At 48.1% G+C, this 24,567-nt stretch overlaps 1 protein-coding gene across 5 annotated transcripts in view; it reads left to right on the top strand.

The window, feature by feature from the left end:
- The window catches only part of TANC2 (tetratricopeptide repeat, ankyrin repeat and coiled-coil containing 2), a 248,650-nt gene that overhangs the window by 118,639 nt on the left and 105,444 nt on the right, over positions 1-24,567 (top strand). For all 5 annotated transcript variants that reach the window (XM_040617492.1, XM_040617490.1, XM_040617491.1 and 2 more), the window contains 2 exons: positions 4,401-4,511; positions 22,045-22,193. In XM_040617492.1, the coding sequence (XP_040473426.1) occupies positions 4,401-4,511; positions 22,045-22,193 (260 nt within the window). The remainder of the gene's footprint in view (positions 1-4,400; positions 4,512-22,044; positions 22,194-24,567) is intronic.

Raw genomic sequence — 24,567 nt, 5'->3', positions numbered from 1 at the left:
CCGCGGTGCTCCCGGATGGCTCCTTCCAGCCTCTGGAACAAGAGCTTCAATGGTGACACGGCTGAGCATGCAGGCCCAAGGAATATTACGAGCTGGGCTGTGCTGGCTGCTGTTCCTTAGGTGGGCATGCTTCCCGACCACTCTGGACCTCTGGTTTCGAAGAGGCTGACAGAGCCAGCCTGCGGGGCGCCTGGCACGGCAGCCCCTCCTAATGGGTTTTCCCTGGTGTTCGTTTTAACGGGGCTTGATTGCAGCCCCGTGCGTCTGCTCAGAATAAGCGTTCGCTGTCGCGTGCCTTTTGATTCCCACCTGGCTGCAGAGCTGGGTGACGAGGCTGTTTCTCCTCTGTCAGCAAACGGAGCATCTCCCATCTCTGCTGGTGAAGGAGCCTTGTGGGGGCTCAGGGGTCTCTGGATTTTATCAGCTCGTGGCTTCCATTGCTCGCTCCTCTGGTGTAAGCAGCTGCCAACGGGTTCGTAATCCACAGGCAATCCCAAAACCAGGATAATGGAATTCTTCCTTTTTGGAAGAGCAGTTGCTTTCAAATGTATTTTTTTCCAAAAAATACATTATATACAGTTTTTAAACTGTTTTATATTCCTGTCTTGAAGCCCTCAGCCACTGGTGACAGTATAGTGCCTACAGTGTCTGTGTGGGCATTAAGAAGCAGCAGCACAAAAGCCAGGAAAGAAACGATTTATATCACTGTCCTCACTGGAAGATAGACCACCTGCTACAGAAAGTGTCATAAATGAGCCATCTAATTAAACTTCCTGAATGCTTGCCCTGGTAATTGTTATGCATTATGTGGTTAATTCCTACCCTGGAATTAGCGTTGCTTTTCTTGCACAGGAAAAGTTGCTGTCAAAGTTGAACAAGAATTTTATTGGTGCTGAAGGAAGGATTTTCGGGTTCGCTCTGCTGGCTTGGATGCTGATGGGGATTAATCTCAGGAAGAACTGCAGGAACTAGCCCGAACAATGAGCACTATTCTTTTTTTAAATAACTGCTCTAGCCATTTAAATATAAGCTGCTACATGAGCAGTAGCAAGTCAGTTCCCGTGTGACAGCAGCGTCCCATGTGTCACTGAGCCCTGGGGACCAGGACCAGCCCAGGGACCCAAGTGATGACCTTGGGGCTTCAAGCTACGTGTAATCAGTGGGGTTTTCTGAATTTAAGGTGCATTTTGTAGTTCTAGAAAGACAGCATTACTAACTACAGCCATCTTCATTTAATTATTTATAGTTTTATAACTGGTTATTGCAAATATTCTGTCTTTTCCCCCAGTGTTTTTGGAAGCAGTACTGTTCTCTGCTCAAAAAACTGCAGTTGTGTAACAGGAAAGGCTGTTCTGATGCTGGTTAATGCCTAGAGTCCGTTTGTTTTGTACAGAAAATCTTACAGAAATAAGAGACCTAATGGACTGAGGCAGGTATAGAATACTTCAAATAAGTTTTTCATGCTTTTGTTAGTTTTTATAGTATGTGCCAAATGCTTATCCCGTGACTTTGGTCATAAGGTTTGCCTGTGCTCACGGGAGGACGTTCAGGTCCCAGGCAAACTGTTGCGCATGAAACGTCACTTTTATAAAAAGATCAACATTCTCCTTTAACATTTGGCTAAAGAATGGCAAAACAGATTTCGGAATTTATGGCATTTCCATTTGTTATTTATTCCGGTAGAAGACTAATGCCCAAATGTGAATCTGTCAGGATAATCTTCATTTGGACGGGAGTCAGGAGTGCTCAGTTTTCGTATGTGAAAATGTGCTGTTCACGTCATCGGGTTACACGTGAGTTAGGAGGACTCTCTGTCTTTTTCACATTCAGAATACCTGAAATAAACTGTTTCTCTGTGGCTTTTTCCCGATCTGCAGTTACACCGGGAAGATTGTGTTGACTTGAGGCTTTTAAAGTAAACGGCTGTCTCTTAAGTCATGTTGACATAGTGGATCTCGTTGGGTGGTAACTTGTTCTTAAGACTGAAGTCATGCTTTCCAGGGAACAAAAATATAAATACCTGTACAGTGATGTATGTGACTGCACTTGCGGTACGTGGCGAATTCACCGCGCCGTTAGCGGGCAGTTCTTCCTGGCCCTCCGAAGAAGAGCTGTTGGCTCGGCGTGGTGAATCCGCGAGCGATCGCTTCTGCTGTTGTAGCTCAGGTGTGTGGAGAAGGCAGGAATTAATCTGGCGATGGGGTCAGCTCCTCGGTGAGGAGCAGAGAACATCCAGAAGAGATGCAGGAGTAAAACTCACACTGGAATGGGAGATGCCGTATTCATTCCGTCCAGATGGGAGCCGACCCGTTGGGTGCTGGTCTGTCAAAACATGTGGGTTCTGCACCCTCCGCAGACTTCCAGGTCTGCCCAGAAAGCGCTGGAGTTGCTACCATCAGCCCTCTCGTTGGGTTTTTTTCAATTACTTCTTCCTCTTTGGGTTAGTAACTCCAATAATCTTTAGCGCTGTACCTTCTGGTGGCAATCCTGCTGCAGTCGTTGGCATCTCTTTAACTACAAAAATCCTGTTGGTTCTGTATTTCAGGATAAAATCAGCATTGCCAAGTGTCGCATCGGGTGATATATGGGTCTAGCGTTAGCCAGAAATGATAAGGAAAGAAAAGATGAGCTATTTCTAATACGTATTATAGAAATGACTGTTCCTGGGGCCGTGGTAAAACATTGGGAATGAATGTATTACAGCAGCTGTTCAAAATGTAGTCGCAAATGAAATATTTAGTAGGTTGGCCTGCGCAGAATTATTATTCTAAACAACTTCCATGCCATAGTTATAATCTTCTCAATATTTACATGTTTTCATTACATCAGTATCTGGCACAAGACCATCACTGAATAATTCTGTTAACGGGGGCTGGCGGGTCGCCGGTGTGTGCCCCGGGGGGTTGTGCAGGTGCCCCCTGGCTCGTGGCGTGTGGCATCAAGGTTGTGTTGGAGCCAGGCTGCGCGCCCGCGGGTCCCTGTGCCGGTGGGATGGCGGTGGGGCCAGGGGGAGGTGGGGGTGCAGGCCAGGCTCAGCACCGGCTGCCAGGCTCAGCACCGCGCTGCCCCTGCACGCTCGGGGATGCGGTGATGGAGCTGGTGTGGCAGCATGTGGCACCTTTATCCCTCATCTCCTGCGTCTCCTGGGGTGGATCCCGGGCGAAGGCAGGAGGGTGTTGATTTAGCACCTATTTTGGGGCAGGTGGCTCATTCCTTGCCTCTATTCTGCTTCACAGGGACTTCCTATGGGAAAAACGTACCCTGACCTTTATTTCTGGTTTTCCCACCCCTTTTTGAAAAATTCCAGCAATTGTTTATGGGCGAGCGGGTTGTGTGCAGCCTCTCTGGTCTCTCCTGGCCGAGCCCCCCCGGCTGTGGGGCCAGCAGCCTGCGCAGGCTCCTGGCTGGCTGGAGATGGATTGCTGCCGCCGGGGTCACCGCTGGCCAGGGGGGGCTTTTATTGCAAGAGATGCACGAGAACAAACGTGTGTGTGTCCCATCTTCAGTTTCAGCTCCTAAATTTAATTTGCAGGACAGACAGCTATAAATATCAGTGATGTGAGTCAGGGCTATTGTGCTGGGAGAGGCACTGGGCGTGCTGAACCACTGCAGGGGGCTTTTCAAATTAGCCTTTCACTTCCATGGGCATGTGAGTTTAACTTCAAAATGCAATATAATAATCTCTGCGTATAACTTATTTGCTAGCTTTGATTCTCTGGTCTGGTAGAAATATCTGTTTAAAACCTTTTTATTAACAAAAGTGGTTTAGTAATTATTTTATTACAAACAAATGTTGCACTTTGTGTCTTTGAGTTCAGGCTGTTTAAAACATGGGAAAATCCCATTTCTCTAGCATTGGTGGTCAGCGCTGCTTTGTTACAGTTTTACCTTTTCCCTGTTCTTTATTTCTCCTGAATCTTTTCTGGATTTGCAAGGATGAAAGTGGAGTGCTTGTTTTTTTTGTCTTGGACAGCAATAGCTTTGTTAGCTGATGTCAAACACCAGATATGTTTGGTCAGACATTCAGAATATTTTAAAATTGAAATTTTATGTTCGAAGGAAACAATTGCCGAACATAGAACTTGTGTGTTCATTTTAGATACTTATAGTTAAATATTTTAAATGGTGATGGGCTCTGTGTACCTCTCTGTGATTTCTACAGTTGCTGAATCCAGGCCCATTTGCTTCCTATAAAAAAAATAAATTGCTACAGTTTTAACAAGAGCCACCTCCTATGTAAAGAATGCAGATAATTTTTTTTTCCTGGCAAAAAAAAAAAAAGGGGGGGTGGGTAACCTGATATGAGTCTGACAGTGTCGTTTAGTTAAGTGCTTCCATCTGTTGCTTGCTATTTCCCTTACTCATGACCTCTCTTTCTCTCTCCCCCTCCTTCTCTTTAGCCCCTTTGAGGAAAGCAAAGTTTGTTGAGAGCCCTCGAATCCCAGAGTCAGAGCTTGGCTCACCAACACTTTCTTCAGCCCAGAAACTGGACGTTGATGCATACTGCCCTGGTAAGCTGCATGCAAAGGCTCTGCGCTGAGAGGGGGAACGGGCAACCCCGGCCCCCAAAGTATTGTTAAATGTCGTACGGCTCCTTTCTCTAGATGGTTGACTAGACCTTCCCCAGCCGAGTTTCATTGACTTGGAAACTTGAATAAGTATTGGTTTCTAATTTATACCCATTTCTGTTGGTTACTTGCAATTTGGTGTGTGGCCGCTTTGCCCTCAGAATAATTTAGAACATCTAGAGAGTTGCTTTTGAAAAGATAAAAATGATCCAATAAACAGACCGCTTTAAATTTAATTTTTAATGCTGGTCTTCAGAGAAACTGGAATAAAACCACATTGCAGAAATATCGTTAAATCAACTAATGCAAAACTACGTGATCTTGTTAACCTGCATCCAAGAATATTGCTTTTTTTTAAAAAAAAAAAAAGGAATTTAATTTATATATCCTGTAGTAATTGCTCTTAAAAGTATACATCTTGCTAGAGGCCTCTGGTTGAAGCATAAATAGAAGCGGGTTGCTCCCTCCCTGGCTTAACCCCGTGTGCGTCTCTTGGTTGGGGCAGGCAGTTGCATAAATACCTTCAAGCTCAGGCAGAGCTGGTGCAGATGTGCGAGCGCTGTGAAAGCTTTCTGTAGCTGCGTTCCCAGATTCTTCCCAACTTGGAAGCAGCAACCGGCTGGAGGCTGTGGAGGTGCTGCCCTCACACGAGGCTGGGACCGGCGCCGGCTTCAAGCAGCAGCAGCAGCAAGCATTGCAGTGCATTTTTTTTTTTGCTCAATCTGCGAGTTTCCTCCCCTGGCTTTCCCTAGTTTATGAACCAGAGGGACCCGTGTTCAATACAGGCCTTGGATGGGGTACGAGGATGCTGGCTGGTTTGAGATGGCGTGTAACTCGGCGACATCTGCCTCCTGAATCTGTAGCTACGGTAGAAAAGGTCATATTAATAAATGATGCTCTGAAATCAGGGGATCTTTTATTTCTGTGGATGGTGAGCTTTCAAAGTACTCACAATTGGAGGAATTAATTGAATGTTGTCCAAATTTTGAATGTGGGCTTTCTTTAATGTATTGTGTTTGAAAGAGGAGTTGTCTTAGAAAAGAAAAGCCGGTCCCTGTGCTTGGAAATGCCTCCTTTGAGGCCATGGTTGCTGTGAAATTGCTGCTGCTTTTTCAGTCATCATGAATTACAATTAAAATTTTGCTGTTGCAGCCCTTTCTTCTTCTAACTAAATAGCTTCTACTGTCATGTTTATAATTGTTAATAATTATAAACTTATTATGATTGCATCCACAGAGAATTATAATTGAATTGTAAATTTGGCTTAAAAAGCATAAATTCCACATTCCTATGTCCTGTGTTATGTCTTGCAGGCGTGCTTGCACGTGCGGCTCCGCCTGCCCCGGCTTCGCGTGCCAGGGTGTTCCGAAGGGCAGGACTCTTGCCAAGCCCAGGAGCGGGCTCTGGCAATGGAACCTGTGATTATTTTTTTTTTTTTCACCCCCCCTCTTATTTTTTTTCTCCTTTTTGATCTCCTCCTCTTGCTGAATACGCTGATAGCGTAGGGATCTGAAAGGAAAGGTGTAGTTTCCTACTGCCTTGAAGCGTCGTTAAAGAAACGTGAAGCATCGTTAGGGAGTGAGGAAGAGGGAGAGGGCTGTGGTGGTACCCGCTGGTGCACGGCGCTGGCTCTCAGTGAGGGGGGGGCTTCAAGGTGCCCAGGACCACCTCTCGCTGGGAAGCTTCTGCAGAGCCCAGCTGGGCTGCCGGGGCGGAGGGAGCCTGGGGAAGGGCTCCTGATGCTGCGCGGAGGTTGGTGGCGTGCGCGTGTTCTCCTTGCGGCGCTGTGGCTCCTCCCCTTGCTGGGCTGGGCGGATGGCTGGGCTCGGGGATACTGGGGGGCTTTGCCCACCGAATGACGCTGGTTCTTGCCCCACGCAGAGCTGCGGTGAGGCGCTGCCCAGCTCTCAACCCGCGGACGTTGACTCGTCTCCTGCGGCAGAACTGGATTATGCTTCACCCACCTGGATTTGTGGTTCCCGCTGTGAAAACAGCGGTGGCGTGAGGGCTGGAGGGTTTGCTGGGTCCAGGGCTGGATTAGAGGAGCTCAGGAGATGGAGAGCTGGCCTGGGGAAGCATCCTTGGGTAAAGAACCACAAAGATCGGGACAGCTCACGGGGACCAGAGGACTCTGAGTCTGGGCGCATCCTTTCCTGATGGAGGGAGGGGGGCTGAGCCCCACTCCGCGGCAAAGCCCGCAGGCGCTGCCTGTGATCGGTTTGCCAAGGAAATACAACTCCTTTCTTCGGCCTTAGGCTTTTTTTAACCCTCTTTCAAACATGCGGATCCTGTGAAGGATGTTAGCACACAGTGTTAAATCCCAAGCGTCTCCAGGAATGATGATAAGAGTTGAAAGAAGGAAAAAAAGAAGGCTGAAGCTGTGCTAGAGCCTAGCAGTTGAGTGGAGGTGGAGTGGTGTGTAAAGTGATCCCTGACAAGTAATGTAATTAATTATACGCTTAAAGGCAGTTTAAAACACTAAATAGCAATGAGGAGAGAACATTATCTACTCTGCGTATAGAAATTATTATTTCAATTTGAGATGCCTAGAGATGAAATTTTGCTCAATGCTAAAATGTTTATTTTAAGGCTTCGGGCAAATTTCAGCACATGCCAGGGAGGAGGTTTCCTGAGCAACCACCGGCCACCGCGTGGCCTCTCCCACCGGGATCTTCGGGATCTTGGCTTTGGGCATCTCGCCGTGTGACCAGTGTATGGGGGACGCACTCCAGGCGTTTTCACTTCCAGTCAGGAGCAGGAAGAACTGGGTGGTGGGTATCTTTTGAGGGAGGTGGTGATAGCAAGGATGTAGTAAAGCTTTAAGCTTCTGGAGAGCTTTTTTTTTTTTTGGAAATTACATTCTTTGTTTTGCTGAAGAAGGCCTTCAGATTCTGTAAGATGACTTTGTTGAAGTGAAAGCAGAAATTGGCCCACATTTTAGAGCTGTTGCATTTAAGACGATGACAAAAAAGCTGGTTTGTGGCTTTGAGGAGCCGTTTGTACCAGATTTATATTTCTGCAGAAGTTTTTGTGAGTGAGGTGGTCATTCAGAGTTCCGTCGAGCCCTTTTTGACTCGGAGTGTCTGCGGCAGGGAAACTGTCCCTTGTTCCTTGGCTCAGCGGTGACTCCGTTAGGAGGGGCTGGAAGGAGCGTGACCCTCCATCCCTCCCCGTCTGCTGCCACCCCGCATGGCAGAGGCGTTAATTCCAGGCTGGGCAGGCTTCCTAAGGCAGCCCAGGGCGCGGGGAAGGACCCTCCTGGCCATCGTCACCCTTTAAGGGGGGGGACGTGGAAGAGCAGGCGTTGACCTTCAGGCTTCTGTTGTTAAACCTTTTCTGTAATGGTTTGCTGATTCCCAATTTAACACGTAATTCCCACCCCCACCCCACCCCAGTTTGTCACAGCTCGCTCGTGCCTGGTGGCACTGCTTGTGGAGCGGACGGTGTCCTGGCTTTATGGCTCTGCGGAGCTGTCACAAAGGCGTCCTTTGATCTGCTCTTTGGTTTTAGCATGGTAGGTGACACACGTTTTGGCCTGTACGTGCTCAGGAAACCTATGGAATGGTCTGAGATGGATGATGCTCTCAGGGAATCGCCTTTTGTCTTAGATCCGCGTTTGCAGTTGCATTTTGTGTGATTTATTACCTCGTCATTACGTTTCAAAGGCTAAGGATGTTATGGCGTTATCTTTTAATTTGATTAAATTCTTCTCCAGAAATTTTGGGACACAAATCTTAAATGTCTGGTCGGGGAGGTTTGCTTGTTCCACGCGAGGCCAGCAGGCATCCGTTTCCATCCCTAATTGAGTTGGGTACCACAGCGGTGCCGCCGCCACGGACAGCGAAGGGTGATTTACCATCGCAGCGTCAGTTGTTTTCATCTCATCGCTCCTTTTTCTCTTTCTTTTGCTTAAAAGAATCGTTGAGGTTGACACCTGCTTGCCGCTGCTGCTTTCTCTTCATCGTGCGAGATGCATGCTTTTTTATTCCACACAAACCACACGCTTTTCTTAAACGCAACTGACCATTTCTCAGGTGTTTAGAAAAAACCCTTTAACGGGGGGATGCGTGAAACAGCGCTGTGCTCTGATTTTTCATGGTAAAAATGTAGGCAACGAGCCAAAAAAAACCCCAACCACAAAACCCCAGACAAATTCAACCAGCAGGCTCCTTGTCCACCCTCTGTCATATTGGACAGTGATGTATTGGGAGGAAGGCAAGGGAATAATCAAACCAGCCGCAGCCTGACAAACGATTTTACTGTTGAATCTCGTGGTTGTCCCGGTATTGTCAAGCCCACTGACCTGAAGGGAATGGGAAATCGTTGTGATCATCCCCAAGGGCAGCAGAGAGCCGTGGCGATCTGGCACGCCGGCTGCTATGGCAGCGATTGACTTTTTGGCGCTTCTCTTGGGAGGACGGTGCCGGTGTCTTCTGCCGAGTTGGGAGACGGAGACAGTTTTGGACTAGATTCTGGGATTAACCATCCAAAACTGACCCACCCACCCCCCAAATAAAACAAGACAACACAACCCCCACGCTGGTCTGGAATTCAGATTCCAGGAGGAGGAATGAAGGCGCGTGGAGGGTTCGGCTGTGTGTCTGTCCGGGGTTCGCCGTGGGCTACTTGCCATCAGGAGCAGTTGGCTTTGCCGCAAGCTGGAAGTTGCAGCTTGGGAAACAGTGGCCGGGTTTGTGATTTTGGGTTTATTGAGCCTTCTGCTCAAAGGGAAGGTGCTCAGGAGAAGAACTGAAAATAATCTGAATTCCATGTACTGTTTAACTGTTAAATAATTTCAGATAATGATGTTCTTGAAGCTTCCTGGTGTGATCTATTAACAGCCAGCTTCCCTTTCCAAACTGGGTCTCGGTTTCATCTCTCTGGGGGAAAAACAGAAAGGGAAAAAAGGAGGGGAAGGCTTTAAGTGATCCGAATTATGTTTATATGAGTAACTGCCCAACTTTGAAGCATTGTGGCCGCTGCCAAAGCGTATAACCTAGACGGCCCCCGAAGTGCGTCTCACATCAGATGCTTTAGCAGCAGAATTTCCAGCAGCCGAGCACCTTTGGCTGCCCATCCGGATGGATCCCGGGGAGTCTAATGAGTTGTTTCGCCTCATCAAACAGCAGTGCTTGCTTTCAGCGGACCTGTTGGGAAACAGTAACTTTTTTTGTGCTAATACTTTGGCTTATTGAATATTCATAGCTTTCTGTCTTGCCAGTGAGTAAGTATGTACGTAAGGAGAGCAACTCTGTTGACTCTGAAACTGTCGGTGCTGGGCCTGCAGGGTCAGTGGGAAGCCTCCTTGTCTTCCACGCCTGAGCAGGTGTGATTAGGCGCTTGGTAAGAGACTTTCTGGTATGGATGGAGCGTCGGAGACCTTCCCTGCGCTGTGTACTTACCCCTCCGCTGCTGACGGACGGTGTCAGGCAAGGTCAGACTCCTCACTGAATGAGTGACTCCCGGCAGAGGGGTTTCCCCTTCTAGCATATTATTTTTAAAAACAAGGGCAGCCTGCACTGGTGCTCCCAGATACCACAGCTGAGGCAGTACGGCTGCAACATCATGAGGAGCGTTGAAGCGTGGTGCTCCGAGATCTGAGGGTTACTCAGGAATCGGTTGTTGGGAAGCTGGTGCGTAGGGTTTGTCTTCACAGGTCCCTACACCCTGTGTAGGTCGCTGTCTTACTCCAGGGTTGTGTTCGGTGGTGGCTGAGCCGTCTCTGGGTGTAGAACATGGTGCTGTGGCCGCAAGCAGAGCCGGGCACAGGGGAGCTGCGGGGCTGCGGTGGGCAAGGTACGCGGGGCGGCCGCAGGGCCCGGACCCCCAGCCCCACGCAGACCTCCCGCGCTGCCCCGGTGGTCCTGGCACACTCAGGTGGCCTCGTACCACCTGGTCCGCACGTGGCTCCCCCTCCAGCCCCTCGCCTGGCCTAACGCACCCGTCTGTGGAACAAAGTCACCTCTTAGGGGTGGGACGGGCACGGGGAGTAAGGAACCGTGCCACCGTGTCTGCGCCCCACAGTGACAGATGACCGACCTGGCGTTTCGGTCCAGCTCCAGTTCTGCCGTAGGCCACAGGACCTTGATTTATCTCTAACCTAACGGGTTTTGCAGAGGTACAAAGTATCCTGTCTCAGACTAAGAAATCATTCATGTTGAGAAGTTGGAATGGATTTATTTTTTTTCTTCTTCTACCCTGTAGGTAACAGATAACAAATCTGTCTCCGTGCTTGCCTTCTGCTTAATTTCTCTTGGACTATTTATTATGCTTGGTCATCAAAGGCATCTACTGCCAGCAGCATCCTGCTGAAACCTTCAGCTGCTTCTCCACCTTTGGGTTCTCAATTTATTGCTGACAGAATTGGTGAAATGTGCCTTTTGAACTCCCAGCAGTGCCGCTCACTTCTTGCTAAAGTCTCTGGTGTTTCTCAGCATCTTCATGAAGTGTCACAGGAGCGCTGGGCTGCACTTGCCTTTTGTAATTATAAATTCTAGCTGAAACAAATCACTGTCCTCAGATTTTCCTTTCTTCGGGAGAAAAAACTTTATCAGTAGCTCCAATTCAGGGAAGATACTACCTGTCAAATTAGATTTGGGAAACCGTGTCGGCTTTGTTCATCTTGTGGTAATCCTGTTTCTGCTCAGCGCCTGTCAGGCTGAAGTAGCAGCATCAGCCGGGCTGCGGTGGTGGCTGCAGGGGCAGCGTCCCAGGGTCCCGCGGCGGTGGCAGCCCTGGCCTCTCTGACAGTGCTGTGCTCACTGTCTTTGGGCTCCTGCCTTTGCAGTGCTGCTGACGTCCCTACACAAACCTGATCTTCCTTCTTAGCCCCTGGAGCTATTGACATTTTATTTTATTTTTTCCTATTTAGGAGTTCTTTCAGCTGAGTTTAATTTGAAGTCAACCTTCACCTTACGTTTATGCCAGTCGTAAGTGGAAATACTGGCATGCTAAGCGAGGCAAAAAGGAAGGAAATGATGGTTGCTGGAGTTCTTTGTCATGGTTGTGCTGATTAGTCTTCCCTTTTCTCTTCTGGCCCAGATAGTTATTCCCAAGTGCTTTACAATCTAGAGGAAGTGGTCAATAATTATTTCTTTTTTTCCTGCAATGTCCTGAGACACTGTTACTTTGCTTCCACTCTTTATGGGTGCAGAAACCTCAATATTCATTTCACCAGCTCCAGCAACAGCAGGGAGGGGTGTCTGCATTTGTAGGAAACGGCTCAGTTCTGTTGTAAGCCTGGCTCCCGTGTCTTAAATGTGTACCTGAGGCCAGTGGATGATCTTTTTTGTCCTGTGCAAAAAGTCCTTGAACTTCTGCGATGCTATGGAGACCTTCTTATGAGTGAAAATATGCCGTGCTGTGAAAGCCACCCCGTTATTTCTGCTCTCTTACCAGTTGCCTTGACTTCCTAACCCTCCTCAGGACTGCAGAACAAGTACTTCTTTATCTTCATCCAGCGTGAATATTGTTTCCCTCGCTGTAATTTGTTCTGACCATCAGCTTTCCCCCCGTCCGGCTGTTCCTCTCCCTTGGGCAGCACAGCTGCACCCGTACACTGACGAAAGGGGATCACTTTGCTTCTAACCTCCTGCAGCACCGTAGATTGTCTCCTTCATTAAGCAGAATTTTTGGCGGTTTATGTCACTAATTATTTGACTCCTCATCACTTGAAAAATAATGACTTTGAATCCAAACACGAACATTTTGGCCAGCTGCCCGTTTGAAAGTTCAGCCTTGCTGGGAAGCATCGATCATACCACCCTGTCTCCAGACTCCTCCAGTGGTCGCTAACGTATTGCAGGGTCCTGACGTGCAGGATGCGGTGCGACCCTGCAGCACCTTCCTCTCGGGTTCCTCTACTTGCTGTCCCTGTTTTCTCTCAGCCCCGGCCCCGCTGGCTCTTCTGTGTGTTCGGTGGGGAGTCCCAGTCCCTCCGGGGAAGCCGTGTCCCACCGCACAGGGACACCTGGAGCAGGGCTCTGGCGCTGCCCTCCGCTCCCGGCTGCCCACGTTGGGTGCCATGGCCTTTCCGGGCTCCCTGCTCTGTCCCCGTCTCTTCCTGCCATCTCTTTGGCTTGCCTGACGAGAGGAGATGTGCTGTGCAGCTGCTGGCGGGGCTGCCGCCCGTGCCTTCTCCCCTCGGGTAGCATCAGTGCCGTATTTCTACCCAAATTATGTGGGTGACATGGCCAGCCGTGCGCCGTGTGACTCCCGTGCGCTGTGAGGGCAGTGTGGTTGAGTTCATTTTTGAGTGGTGTAAGATTTTCGTGAATATGGTTTGCACTTTAGAGAAACGGCAAGTTTTAAATGGATCTAATCCAAACGGACAGCAGTTTCCCCTCGCTAATCAGTGAAGGGGTGCTAATTATCAACAGCCCTGGACATTGGTTCTGTTTGAGAATAGTGCTGAAAAGCTGCGAAAGTTCACTGTGAAGTCCGTGGTTGCCACTAGAATTGCCTCGGACAGTTTTACAAAAGTCCGTGCGAGCACTGGAAGTGATGGAGTTGCTGCGTTTTAGCCCACTGCCACATCACCCGAGAATATTTCAGTTTGCCATTGCACCACGTGAAAAGCGTGCCCAGTCCTTTTCCTTCCCATGGTGCAGACATACGGCGTCCCGGCTTCGCGGGGTTTTTTTATATGTGAATTAATTTCTTGCATAGAAAGGAAGAATCATCCAGGAATGTTTGATGCTTGATATTCCAGTAAGTGGTAACAGTAGATTATTACATCTGTGTATTAGTTTTTATATCCAGCTGGTAATTTTGAAATCTTACTTGGGTATATGATCGATAGTAGGTTTGAGAGATTGTTATCAGTGTTGTAAATGTGGAGGTTGTAATTTAATCTGATTTGCTTTTAATAAAATCCATTCTGGGAATGTGCTAATATAACAGATCTAGTAAGGACAGGGCCGTCACACTGTTGTTGTCCCTTGCTCAGTTATAAACCCACGACCTCCCGTTTAACGGTGGCTAAAGGCTGTGGTAAAGTATAATCACCTGCATTACTCAAGTTACATCTCGTGGTATGCCAGCTGCATTTTGACCTGGCAAAGCTATCTTGGGAGAAAAAAAGGTACTTGTGAAAATCCCTTTCTGCATGTTTTTCTCCCCAAGAAAGTCAAATGCTGAAATTGTGGCTGGTTGCTGCCTTGCGGGTACGATAAAAGGGTCCTCGGCAGCCTCAGCCGCTGTCGTGGCTGTTGAGGGTGGAAATGACTGTGGTCTTGGCGGATGAAAACCTAAAATGATCTTATACAATAATGGAAATACTACAAATATGTGCACACGTGTGTGTGTGTGTGTGTGTATATAAGAAAAGGCTCTGTGGAGACCTTACAGCAGCCTTCCAGTACCGAACAGGGGCCACAAGAAAGCTGGAGAGGGGCTTCTTACAAGGGTATGCAGTGATAGGACAAGGGGGAATGGCTTTACACTGAAAGACGGCAGAGACAGATTAGCTATTGGGAAGAAATTATTCACTGTGAGGGTGCTGAGGCGCTGGCACAGGTTGCCCAGAGGAGCTGTGGATGCCCCATCCCTGGAAGCATCCCAGGCCAGGCTGGATGGGGCTTGGAGTGACCTGGTCCAGTGGGAGGTGCCCCTGCCCATGGCAGGGGGGTGGAACGAGATGGTCTTTAAGGTCCCTTCCAACCCAAACCATTCAGTGATCCTATGATAACTATTTCTGAAGGTTTCCTGCAACTTTCCTTTTGCTTGGCTTGGCCACGTGCGGGGCAGAGCAGGGGGACGGTGCCTGGGGAGGCTCAGCTGGACACCCCAGCGTCGCGACATTCCCACCACAGCTAGCATCATCCCGCCAGGTCCGGGAGGAGGGAGTTTTCCCCAGCGTTTGTTCAAGTCGTGCCGCTGTCCAGCCAACTGCGTGTGCACCCTGAGCTCGTTTGTACCCCACTGCAAGGGCAACGCTGGGGGCTTTGCCTGCGAGCAGAGATGGGCGCGCTGCTGCTGGTGCTGCTGGTGCTGCTGCTGCTGCTGCTGCTGCTGCTGCTGCTTCCTGCCCGGTCCTTAGGGCTTGTGCTGCCCGACGTGTGTGCGTGGGTGAGGCTTGTGTCAGGTTGATGGTGTGAAGAATGGTAAGCGGAGGGAATGTGAGAGGTTTTGAAAAACAGTTGCTGAAATTAAAAAAGTGGTTTGGGTGGATGCGGTGTGACACGCCTAATACAGCAAAATACATGTGCGAAATACTATTGAAGTATTTTGCACAGGTTTTGGCAGACAAATACTCTTTGAAAGGAGCATTTGTTCTTATTTGATTGTGAATCATACTTTTTAAAACCCCCTCTGCATCAATAAGAGTGTAAGATACCATCCTCAAACCCGTCTGGAACGAAAGGTCAGTCCCCAGAGCTAAAAAATACCGACCAGCTTTCCTGGAGAGTCAAGGCTGTCGTGGGGTGGTGGTTGACGAGGGCGGGATGTTTATAGCCGGGAGCACAGGCACGTGTTTATCATCAGGTGATGTTTTAGAGATAAAATACCAAAACTGTAAAGGAAGGAATAATGGCATCTCTGGTTTCCATCAGTGGGGGCACACGCTGCCTTGGTCACGTTGTCCTTGACATGTTAAAGAGCTCAGGAACCTTTTCAGGGATCGAAGTGTAATCCCGCTCTTAGGAAATGCTCCACATACCCCGGCTCATATTTATGATAATTGTGGCCTTTTTCTTTTTTATGTATGTTCAGTGATCAGTGTGCTGAATATCCTCTCATTTCTCCATTCCCTTTTCTTTGGTGCTTAAATGGGAGCTGAAATCCAGGAAAATTCATCCCCAGATGTGCATGCAGAGGGATGGGGTTTTTTTTTAAATCTGGAACATGAAATGCATTAAATTAGATTTTATGATAGCATTGAAATTACATTTTCTGCCTATCTCTGGCTCAGTATAGTTTCTGATTAAAAATAACTGTCTTTCTGACAATCTACTTGAAGGAATATTAAAGGACATCACCAGCAAAGGCAGTGGAAGGACTGGTGAGGAAGCAAGAGTTTCTGTGCGGTGCAGAGGAGAATTTCTTTTGTTTGAATTTCTTCTTAAAGGAAATGCCTGTGGAACCCATGCAAGAGACTGACTTAGCAGAATTAAGGATGGGATTTTTTTGCAGCCTCTTAGAGAAAGGATCAGCGGGCAGAGCCGCAGTCTGAACGCCCTCCTGGTTCAGCGCTGGGTTTTGGCTGGCTGGGGGGCTTTCCTACAACGTACACGGGGAATATATTTACCCTGCCCACTTGTCTGTGGTGGGATTTAAGTTGGTGGGACCATTTTCCATTGTTCTCGCAGAACTACTCAGGATCCGAAGAGCAGCAGTACAAAAACTGGCTGTAAAATTGATGGGGTGGGGGGGAGGGTAGCCTTTGTCCCTTATTGGTGAAATTTTTAAAAATATCCTCTTGGTGTAAACAAGACGAATGAAAAATACTCATTAATTCTGAGATTAGGAGGATGTGCAGAAATGGTCAAGGGCATTTTCCAAAAACAGCTCAAGTGTATCCAGAATAATTTAAAGCAGATGTACATAATAATGGGACAGATTCAGGTCACATGGAGAGAGGGAAGTAGTTAGATAAAACTCTACAGTTATGTAATTGAAGATCAAATTCACAAATGGTATTTTTTTCTGGTGTTCCATAGGTGCCCGCTCTTGGCATATAACAATTCTATTTTTTTTCTTTGCTCATTTAAGAGTTTTTGATTTTTAAGCTACAGCATTTTCTGTGATGGGTGCCACTAAGTGAACTGTTACCCAGTTCTTCTTGTGAGACACTTGCTGAAATAGATTTCAGATGTTTTCGAAGTAAAAGTATAACCATTACACCAAAAATACTCTCTGGAGTAAAGACGCATTGTTATTGTCTCCCAGGGGCACTACCCTGCATCATTCATCTGTAAGATCAGACGATGGTAGCTATCAAACAAGTCACAGAATTGCAAAATGAATCATAAAGAAATTTCATTTGCTTGTAAGCAATTGCAGCTGAAATGTGGCAGATTTTATTATAGGAATTGAAAGACGGAACAGAAATGCTTTTTTGAAATGATAATGTTCAAAAACATTGTACGTTTTGAATGCTTTCTTGAAAAGAGCAAACCTAATAACTGTGCTTATAAAATGATATATTTGATTTTCAAGGAAATGCCATGAACATTTAGGAGCACTTGCGAACTCCATCCTGCTGCATGTGACGTTAACGGAGGTGTCAGAGCTGACCCCTTCAAAAATACTGAGGGTAACTGTAGGTAAGGCATCCGAGAGGGCTGCCAGGATCCGTAAAATTGCTCCTGAAGGGCCTAAATCAGGTCAATTCCAGGGTGAATTGCAGAGGTCGCCTGACGTATTTAAAGCGGGTTGGATTTTTTGAAGGGAGGAAGGATTAGAGGTATTAAATTGCTTGACAAGCTCAGGTTATAATGTTTCTAATTCGGCATTTTTGCAGTTCAGTAAAAAAAAAAAATAATTGTCATTAACTGCAAAGGATGGCAAAAGTAGCTGGGAAGCGGGAGGTGTGCACTGCTGCGACCTGGTGCAACTCTGGGAGCTAGATTATTTTTTAAATAGCAATAATAATAATCAAAAAGGCTCTGCGTGTGTGCCTTAGGTATCTACACTCCTTTTGAAGCTTCTAAATAATGGATTGTTGGGTTTAATTATTTATTATTCCTAATTACCTAGGTGTAATATTTGAAAATTGTTCTTGCACTGTGACGCGGGTGGAGAGCGCTGGCAGGTTTGTGGCAGGGAGATGCTCTGTCTCCTGCATCCCCTGCACCCCCCGCGGAGCCCTGGTGACCTTATTGCTCAGCTCTGCCCCACTCCCCACCCCTCCTCCCAGTTGACTGATCCATCGATCGATTGATCGATCTCCCAGCCCAGCACTTCAGCATCTGCCTCAACAGGCTTCTCTGTCCCCCCGGCTGCCCTGCCGTGGGCACACAAGCTCTCCTCAGCGAGATGACCTCCCAGCTTTCCAGACCTCAGACCTAATTAACCTTCTGCTTGTCTCCCGCGTCCATCCGCTCCTCTTGTGCCATCCGTTCCAGTATAATGCAATCCAGAAGCAAAATAAATAAATAAATAAGAAATAGTAGCACGCTTCTCAAGGGCTAGAGATGGAGAAATCCCATGTTCTTGTTTTCTTCTTTCCCTTGCTTCTGCTTTCAAAGTAATTGAGTCCCACTTGGAATTTTTTCCCGTTACTGTGAGGACTGGGCCCCTCGCGCGGGAGCGCTGGGTACAGGTACGGGAGCTGGTGCCAGTTTGGGATTCCCGTTCTGCCCCGGCTCTGTGCTGGGGGACGGGGAGCTCTGGCCCTGCGGATTTTCCCTTCTGCCCGTTCCACCTCGGGATCGCTCCGTGCGCGCAGCGGCGTTAAGGCTGCAGGCGCTGACTGACTGTTTCGCGCATTCTTCTGCTCCGATAGATCAAAATGCCAGACAGCCTAAACACGTGCAGTGTTTTAATCTGAAAGGACAACCTGCTTCATGTCTCTGGAGGAGCTTTTTATTTATTTCTGACATATAATGCTGCAGTTACCTGTCTCTTCTGAAGACTAAGGATTAGAAGAAAGAAGCATCCTTCAGTGTAGCTTTTTGGTGACTCTGCCTAAAATTCGATCACATATTTCATGGAGTCTTTCCAATATTATTCTTCCTCTTTCACTTCTTCGAAGATACCTTTATTTTATGTATAGCTCACTGCAGAAGAATCTGAATATCTTACTTTCAAGTCCATTTGTTTTTGCAGAGCAAAGTGAGGTTGGCCGCTTACATTTTTCTTCAAAAAAAAAAAAAAAAAAAAAAAAATTCCCTGTGCTGCTTAGACAAATTACCTCTCCTTCCAACCAGGCTACAGCTTTTGAGACTAATCTATCTTGGAGCTGTCCATGGATTTTTATTTATGCTATTAGAAATAAGCAATTCACTTCAATGTGTTTGTAGTCTGCGGGCTGTATCTGTGATGAAAGTCCTTGGACTAGTGGCAAACATCTAGTAAATCTCTTTTAGTTTTGACTTCAGTACCTGAAATGCTGACTCTGGGTTTGCGGCACTTTGCCTTGAAATTAAACACAACAAATTCCAATGGGGAAAAGTTTCTCTATTAAGTTCTTTGGAAATGTTTTTTAGTAAGATTCAGAAAAGGCATTTATCACGTGGGGGTCTGTAACCGCAGCAGCGTGTGCAAAGACGGCGTAATCCGGAGTAGTTTCAACTCTGGCTGAAGCTGGGGATGGCAGCGATGTGCCAGGGGTCCCTCCGGGGTCCCATCGGTGCCAGCCAGGCTGGGGGATGCTGCACTGGGGCTGGCATCCCTGCTGTCCCTCCTGCCCCTCCTGTCCCTCCCATGGCCATGTCACTGCAGCGGGCTCAGCGTGAGGAACCTTCTGCTTTACAACCAAACAAGCCACAAACGACTGGACCAGCTGCCCAAGGATGTCAGCTGGGATGGAAGTGCCGGTGCCATGGCTGGTTTAGCTGGTCCCTGCAGTGCCCCAGGACCCTTCCCCGCCAGGTGCCTTTTGTCTCTCTATGTACAGAAAAACCCATCCTGCTGACCATGAGGGAACGTGAAGTTAGACGGTCTCTACAACTCCTTGAAATCCTCGTGTGCATGCAAGGAGTTGGAGAGCGAAGCGTTTTTTTTATATTTGTTTAAAATTCCTGGCACTAAGAATTTTCTGATAAGCTTTTAACAGCGCCGAGTGTCGGTGCAGGAGCGTGCGAGCTGACGCAGATCCTGAGCTGTGTCGGGATCCCTGGAATCCACCGCTTGGCTTCAGGTTTGCGTGTGCATCGCTGGGCAGTTTGTTAGCGTTTATTGATATACTAGAGGTTGCTGATTTGAGTTGCCTGTAGTATGTGCGTTTGAGCTGCAGTGGTTTGTTATAGCAATAGTGTCAGAATTCCTACAAATATCTCCGGCAGGTTCTGTTACCGGCTGTGCACTCGCATTTCCCCCGTGAGGTTGGGGGAGCCGAGTGTGCTGAAGCGTGTGTAAAATTTGGCTGCAGCATCAACTGGATAGCACACATGGCAAGGGAGGAAAAAAAACCAGTTATGCCCTTTCATTGAACTTAGAAAAGGGAGTATTAGGTCTTACTGTCAACCTTGAAAGGCAAGTTACAGCTTCTTTCCATAATACCCATTCACAGGCATCTCAGAGCTGTTATGTCTCTTCTTTGACACTCAGTTAAATGACTGCACTTTATTTTTAGAGACCTAACCAAAAGAGGGAATAATCCAGTACAGTAGCGCTTTGCCTAAGTTCAAAGTTATCTGTACTTTGAAAGCCACATTATAATAATTGATAGTTCTACACGGAACGTGATGCTCAGGGAGCTCAGCTGCTTCCCTGGCAGCTCCCGATGCCTTGTGCTGGGAGCAGCATCTCGCAGGTGAATCAGGCGGTTGTCATCCTCAGCATCTTCTGTGCTCTTACGCAGTAACAGGGATGAGCTCGTATTTTTCTTTATTTTACAAGTGCAGGTCAGCTTTGTGCCCCTTGGAGGTGTTTTTAGGGGTGGTATAGAAGGGGGGAGGTTTAAGGACAAGGCTAAATCCAACCCCCAAGGAGCAAGTTGTTGTGTTTGGTTGGGAGCGGAGCCGAAGGAGCCAGCGCTGCCCTGCGCCCTCCCTGGGGTGGGCAGCGTGGGCCTGGGGCCGGCTCTCCCCCTCTGCCGGGGTGGGTGGGTCGGCACAGTTTGGGTATTATTAATATCGTGTTCTGAAAACAGAATGGGGAATGCATAATAGGCTTCTGATAATTATGCACGGAGCCATATCCTAGATACAGGTATCTAGGATAAATTCTAAAAGTCTACTTTTTAAAAGAAAAAAAAAATAACCTTGGAAATAAAAGTCTCTATAATTTTCATTTTACATAAAGGTATCTGTGCTGGATTTGACTCCCCGAGATAGTAAATGCCCACAGATTGAATGTGGGTGGTCAGCAGATCAGAAAATTGGGCCATCCATCTAAATTTGTCTCCCTCTTAAATCTATCCTATTCACGTCAGCGTTGTTTAAAGCTGTACAATAGGGATTCAATAACTTAAAGGCAGCTTCTATTATCATACGATATAATCCATTTTCATAACAGTGAAGTCACCGTGTACGGACTGCTCCAGATGCTCATCTCCTGGAGCTGGCGGTGCTTGTGAATGCAGGCGCGCTTGCATGTGAGATGCTCCCGGATTTTTAATTTGCACTAGTGCAGGTGAGACACCGCAAAATCGCTCCGAGCATTCGCGAGATGTACATTAGGAGTTTAAAGGGGAATTTCTGGAAGCAACTGGCTGAAATTTGCTGAGGTTTTGTACATAGCCCAGTTTCTGTGATTTGTGGTTTGCAGTTACAGTTATCAAAAAGCAGTGTTTAAAGTGACATCTTTTCACTGTAGCTTTAGGGTGAGTGCTGGGGCACCCCCCAGCCAGGACGGAGCTGGGCTCTTTTCCAGATTGTACATTATCAAATGAATAATTAACTGTAAACTCATTGCAAATCCTAATTAGTCTCCTTCCTACAACTGCACTAAACATAGTGTTGCTTCGGCGTGACGTGGAAAGAACTTGACCTTCAGGCTTTAATGCCGCAGGGAAGAACTTGACGTTCAGAACCCAACTTACCTTTGTCATACTGCAAATCGGATTTTTTTTTATTACAAAATTAGAAAGATACAGATATGTCTGTATATGTGCCTGGCCTCTGTCCCGGTGTGCATTGCTAGCTGGAAGCTTGGCTGTGCTGCTCATCCCACAGGCAGCAGAAAAAAATTTAGGAAAAATTATCTGGAACGTTGGGTTTGACCTGTGTTATAGTCTTGATGGGGAATTGGCAGGTGGGCTTTGCTTTGTATCCTGGCCTGTACTGCACAGGGAGGTTTGGGGTGTGGAGAGCCGTGCTTTCTATGGAACCGTGAGCGTGTTGGGACCAGCAGGTGATGGTGGAAGATGCTCCCGGGTTTTCTGTCCCGTTCTGTGCTGTTAAGCTCTTGGTGGCGCAGGGTGGCTGCTCTGCATCTCACGGCGTGCTTTCAAAATGGCACGTGGAGCCTCAGTTTCTCTGCAGGTGACTTGGAAGTAATTTTTGCGTGAGGGAGGAGAGGGAAGGCTCCCCCTTCTCCGTTGCTGCTCTGGGAAATCCTCTTCCCCGGTGGCTGTGGTACTTCGGTGTGGGGAGAGCCAGGTGGCCGTGCTTGCCGCCCTGGGAGGCGCCGAGAAGGAGCAATGAGAGGAGAGGTGGCAGCTCATGTTAGAAGAAACGTACTGACGGCTGGAGCAATGCATAACCTGAGATTAATGACCAGCATATAACATTAAACCAGACTTGACTAACCTGAAAACCCAGATACCGTTGCCGCAGCGTGGAAAGTTAGCAGTGTTTTGTTGGTAAAATCACAGAGCAGTAGCCAAGGTAAACAATTCCAGTCTGAATCTGTTTTTCTTCCCGTTTAGGTGACACTGAGCAGGAGCTGGGACCCCCTCCGTCCGTAGATGAGGCAGCAAACACACTCATGACTCGCCTGGGCTTCCTCCTGGGAGAGAAAGTGACGGAGGTACAGCCAGGGCCCCAGTACAGCATGGAGGTGCAGGACGAGAACCAGGTACGACCCCCCCATCCTGCTCGTACGGCAGCCACTGCCCGGGCTGTGCCCCACATGCAGCCACGGGCGAGAGCGGTTATTTGCTAATTATGTGGCAGCTGAGTGTCTCATAACGGTGAAATAATTGTTATGAGGTAGAAGGTTGTATCTCCTCAGTAAGCAGTGACTCATCAGTACAGTGCGGCAGTCCACGTTTTGGGGATCAGCTGCTGCCGTGTGAAGCAGCTTCTGTTGTTTTTCTGTTTCTGCAAACATTGTAGGGGTGGGTAGCATTTCTAATCAGATTATAGTGACCAAAATAATCCTCCGTGCTTTCATGACATCTTCTATGCAATATTTCAAAAGTGCTTTAGCAACATTACATAAAGGCTCGCAGTTTCTCCAGGAAGGAGAGGTAAGTAGTAATAGTATGATTTTACAGATAGTCACAGTTTTCGCTTCTGTTTGCTGAACAAGGTGATTTCATGCTTGAAAACAGATACAGAAAGCAAATCATAAAAATCTTTATTGTGGTGGAGCTTGTTGCATCCCCTGTGTCAGGCTGGAAAAGCAAAACAGCAAAAAAGCTCAGGGCTACAATGTAGATTTTGTGGAAACTGCCCGAGTTTCTTCCTCTTCCTCGATCCTGGACCATGTACCTGTTCCTAGTGGTGTTGGTAAGATGGGAATGAAGCTAGGAGACAGGTTTTTTCCTTTTTTATTTTATTTTTTTAAATATTGATATATGGGTAGTCCAATAGCCCATGTAGCAGGAGCCCACTTCCAGTTCTGTCTCCTTGAGACAGTAATGGCACGACTCCGACCAGTCGCACCGGTGTTGGACATGGGCACGGTTCAGGGGCTGTGGCTTAAGGGCCTGAATTCCTTAAAAAAGGGTCGGGGAAAAGTGGAAGCCAAGAGGAGTCCTCAGGAGACAGTGGTGGACCCCTTGGAGTGGGTCCAGAGGGGCCACAAAAGTGGTCCGAGGGGTGGAGAGGTGGGGGGACCTCAAAGCCCTCCCAGTGCCTGGTGGGGGGAGCTGGGGGGGGTTCAGCCTGGGGAAGGTGCTGAGGGGACCTCAGAGCCCTCCCAGTGCCTGGTGGTGGGGAGCTGGGGGGGTTCAGCCTGGGAAAGGTTCCAGGGGGGACCTCAGAGCCCTCCCAGTGCCTGGTGGGGGGAGCTGGGGGGGTTCAGCCTGGGGAAGACTCCAGGGGGGACCTCAGAGCCCTCCCAGTGCCTGGTGGTGGGGAGCTGGGGGGGTTCAGCCTGGGGAAGGTTCCAGGGGGGACCTCAAAGCCCTCCCAGTGCCTGGTGGTGGGGAGCTGGGGGGGGTTCAGCCTGGGGAAGGTGCTGAGGGGACCCCAAAGCCCTCCCAGTGCCTGGCAGGGGGAGCTGGGGAGGTTCAGCCTGGGGAAGGTTCCAGGGGGGACCTCAGAGCCCTCCCAGTGCCTGGTGGAGGCTTACACGAAACAGGGGGACAGACGTTTTTGGTCCTGTTGCAGTAGGGCGAGGGGTGATGGTTTTAAACTGGAAGAGGGGAGACTGAGACCAGGCACGAGGAAGAATTTGACAGAGTGTGGTGGGACCCTGGCGGAGGTTGCCCCGCGGGGTGGTGGAAGCCCACCCCTGGGAACAGGCTGGACGGGGCTCTGCTCCAGGTGGGCTAGTTACAGATGTCCCCCCTCATTGCGGGGGGGTGGGCTAGATGGCCTTGGGAGGCCCCATCCCACCCAAAGGTCACTGTGAGGATGGTCTCTCCACCTTCAGGCTGGGTTCCCACCACGTCCCACGTCTGTCCGGCCCCCGCTGCAGGCTGGACCAGCAGGTTTTGAATCTTCTGCATGGGCTAAAGCATGCCTGAGAGCCAAGAAATGTGTTCTTGTAAATTTTTTAACACATTCATTAAGCTTTCAACACTTTCATTGATTATTTTTTTTTTTTTTTATGCAAGTTGTGGTGGATTTGAAATGTATTTTACTATACATTGTGCTAGAAAATGTACTTTTAACAGGCACCTATTTGAGCTGAATACTTCAAAGCCAAGCAGAGCTTTCTACTATAAATGGTTCCTTTTGTTGTTGCCTTTTGACAAAAATTAAAATCCTATCCAATGATGTCTTTGGAGAATAAATAAAAGAAAAATCTAAAAAGAAACAGCAGAGAGTTGTCCTCTAAAATAGATTGATATCCTGGGCTGTCTGCTAATTTTTGCATGAAAAAGTTTTCCAGGGCCTTTGAATGCTATTCATGTGCTGGTGAAGATAAAGAGAGGCTGGTTCCTCAATTACCAAGTTAATTTTTTTTTCTTTCTTTGTGAGCATCTCCCGCTGTCAGCACTTGCCTAGAGCCGCAGGGTGCTGGAGGTCGGAGATGACTCTGGAGGTCCCGTCCAGCC

The sequence above is a fragment of the Falco naumanni genome, chromosome 18 (assembly GCF_017639655.2).
Source record: "Falco naumanni isolate bFalNau1 chromosome 18, bFalNau1.pat, whole genome shotgun sequence".
Taxonomy (NCBI): domain Eukaryota; kingdom Metazoa; phylum Chordata; class Aves; order Falconiformes; family Falconidae; genus Falco; species Falco naumanni.
The sequence above is the reverse complement of the archived record's forward strand: the minus strand, read 5'-3'. Positions and strand labels throughout refer to the sequence as shown.